We start from the raw sequence: 2,521 nt of genomic DNA on the forward strand, positions 1-2,521 counted from the left end.
CGCTGCCGGTCTGTTAATCCATTGCGTCTCGCATAGGGACGCATGAGATATGTGTTAAGAGGGAAAGCCTCATCGGCCACAATCACGTGTGGGAAAGGAACATCTCGACCTGGAAGAGGTATTGGTAGTGGAAGATCAGCATCACCAGAGGCGAGATCTGCAGCTAATTCCGAATTTCTCCACACACCACCATCACTGATCGAACCTATAATTACATCAATTCCATTGCAGCATTAATATTAATTTGTTACTAAACAGTACTAATTTTTTATTAATTAATTAATTATTAATTTAATATTAATTAATACAAAGCTTTCTATAAGATCGTTATGTGATTATATTAATAGGAAATAAAGGTTCTAAACGATCAAGCTGAATCCTTAGTGCTAAATAATTATTGTGTTAATTTATATATCACATATGTAATTCATTGATTAATCTTGGACTTTTTGATGAACTTTTGAATAAGCTTTTTTATTGGGAAGATGTTAAGATCTCTTTAACAAGATGCTGATGAAGCATCAATTTATTAAATTGATTGTTCAATTTAATGGTAATATTACTACAAGTAATTCCATCGATTTTCGCATCTTCCCAATCAAAAAGCTCACGTTCAAGATTAATCGATGAATTACATATATGGTTTGTAAATTCACACAATAATTACTTAGCACTAAAGATTCAGTTTCACCGTTTAGAACCTTTATTTCCTATTAATTTAATAGTAATTATTTAAGTATTAATTATGTATTAATTCGGTATTAATTTCTTACCAAACTGTCCAATATCTACCCATGTGAATTTGTGATTTGCATCACAAAGTGCCAGTAGCACTATACTGAAGAAGCTTTTGTAATTGTAGTACTGTGATCCAGAGCATGGAGGCTTTTTGATTTCCATGTGTCTGCCATCCAGAGCACCAATACAGTTTGGAAATTGCCACCTTAGCATGTATTCATTACTTATTTTTGTCCAGCCATTAGCATTTAATGTAGGAAGCACAATGGGTTGCAAGACATGCCATATAGTACGACAAACTTCTGGCACTACTTTGCAAACAGTAGATTTGCCAACTCTAAACTCTAGATGTTTAGTTCTCATGCTCTCTCCTTGAGCGAGATACCTACATAATAAAAAGACATTATTTAATACCAAAGATATGTAATAAATAAGAATTTATTGGATATACTCGGATGTGGCCAGAGCAATTCGAATTCTTACTGAATTTGATACATCCATATCTGAAAAAAAGTAGCATGCGGAAACCTCTTTCACCAAGGTTTCGTTTCTGGTTAACCTTGACGTAAATATAAATCAACTCAACATTTTTAAAAATGGACATGCTATCATAAACAAAATAGATACTCTGGTATTAAATAATGTCTTTTTATTATGTAGGTATCTCGCTCAAGGAGAGAGCATGAGAACTAAACATCTAGAGTTTAGAGTTGGCAAATCTACTGTTTGCAAAGTAGTGCCAGAAGTTTGTCGTACTATATGGCATGTCTTGCAACCCATTGTGCTTCCTACATTAAATGCTAATGGCTGGACAAAAATAAGTAATGAATACATGCTAAGGTGGCAATTTCCAAACTGTATTGGTGCTCTGGATGGCAGACACATGGAAATCAAAAAGCCTCCATGCTCTGGATCACAGTACTACAATTACAAAAGCTTCTTCAGTATAGTGCTACTGGCACTTTGTGATGCAAATCACAAATTCACATGGGTAGATATTGGACAGTTTGGTAAGAAATTAATACCGAATTAATACATAATTAATACTTAAATAATTACTATTAAATTAATAGGAAATAAAGGTTCTAAACGGTGAAACTGAATCTTTAGTGCTAAGTAATTATTGTGTGAATTTACAAACCATATATGTAATTCATCGATTAATCTTGAACGTGAGCTTTTTGATTGGGAAGATGCGAAAATCGATGGAATTACTTGTAGTAATATTACCATTAAATTGAACAATCAATTTAATAAATTGATGCTTCATCAGCATCTTGTTAAAGAGATCTTAACATCTTCCCAATAAAAAAGCTTATTCAAAAGTTCATCAAAAAGTCCAAGATTAATCAATGAATTACATATGTGATATATAAATTAACACAATAATTATTTAGCACTAAGGATTCAGCTTGATCGTTTAGAACCTTTATTTCCTATTAATATAATCACATAACGATCTTATAGAAAGCTTTGTATTAATTAATATTAAATTAATAATTAATTAATTAATAAAAAATTAGTACTGTTTAGTAACAAATTAATATTAATGCTGCAATGGAATTGATGTAATTATAGGTTCGATCAGTGATGGTGGTGTGTGGAGAAATTCGGAATTAGCTGCAGATCTCGCCTCTGGTGATGCTGATCTTCCACTACCAATACCTCTTCCAGGTCGAGATGTTCCTTTCCCACACGTGATTGTGGCCGATGAGGCTTTCCCTCTTAACACATATCTCATGCGTCCCTATGCGAGACGCAATGGATTAACAGACCGGCAGCG

At 33.1% G+C, this 2,521-nt stretch overlaps 2 protein-coding genes across 2 annotated transcripts in view; one reads left to right on the forward strand and one right to left on the reverse strand.

Moving 5' to 3' along the window:
* Window positions 1-1,239, reverse strand: part of LOC108761821 (uncharacterized) — an 18,665-nt gene extending 17,426 nt beyond the window's left edge. The window contains exons 1-3 of the mRNA XM_018508558.1: window positions 1,190-1,239; window positions 774-1,123; window positions 7-205 (exon numbers count right to left, since the gene is read on the reverse strand). Coding sequence (XP_018364060.1) covers window positions 7-205; window positions 774-1,123; window positions 1,190-1,239 — 599 coding nt within the window. The remainder of the gene's footprint in view (window positions 1-6; window positions 206-773; window positions 1,124-1,189) is intronic.
* Window positions 1,240-1,256: 17 nt separating this feature from the next.
* LOC108761822 (uncharacterized) overlaps window positions 1,257-2,521 on the forward strand; it is a 7,668-nt gene continuing 6,403 nt past the window's right edge. The window contains exons 1-3 of the mRNA XM_018508559.1: window positions 1,257-1,303; window positions 1,399-1,748; window positions 2,317-2,515. Coding sequence (XP_018364061.1) covers window positions 1,257-1,303; window positions 1,399-1,748; window positions 2,317-2,515 — 596 coding nt within the window. The remainder of the gene's footprint in view (window positions 1,304-1,398; window positions 1,749-2,316; window positions 2,516-2,521) is intronic.

This window comes from Trachymyrmex cornetzi, unplaced genomic scaffold (genome assembly GCF_001594075.2).
Source record: "Trachymyrmex cornetzi isolate Tcor2-1 unplaced genomic scaffold, Tcor1.1 scaffold2653, whole genome shotgun sequence".
NCBI classification, from domain to species: Eukaryota; Metazoa; Arthropoda; class Insecta; order Hymenoptera; family Formicidae; genus Trachymyrmex; species Trachymyrmex cornetzi.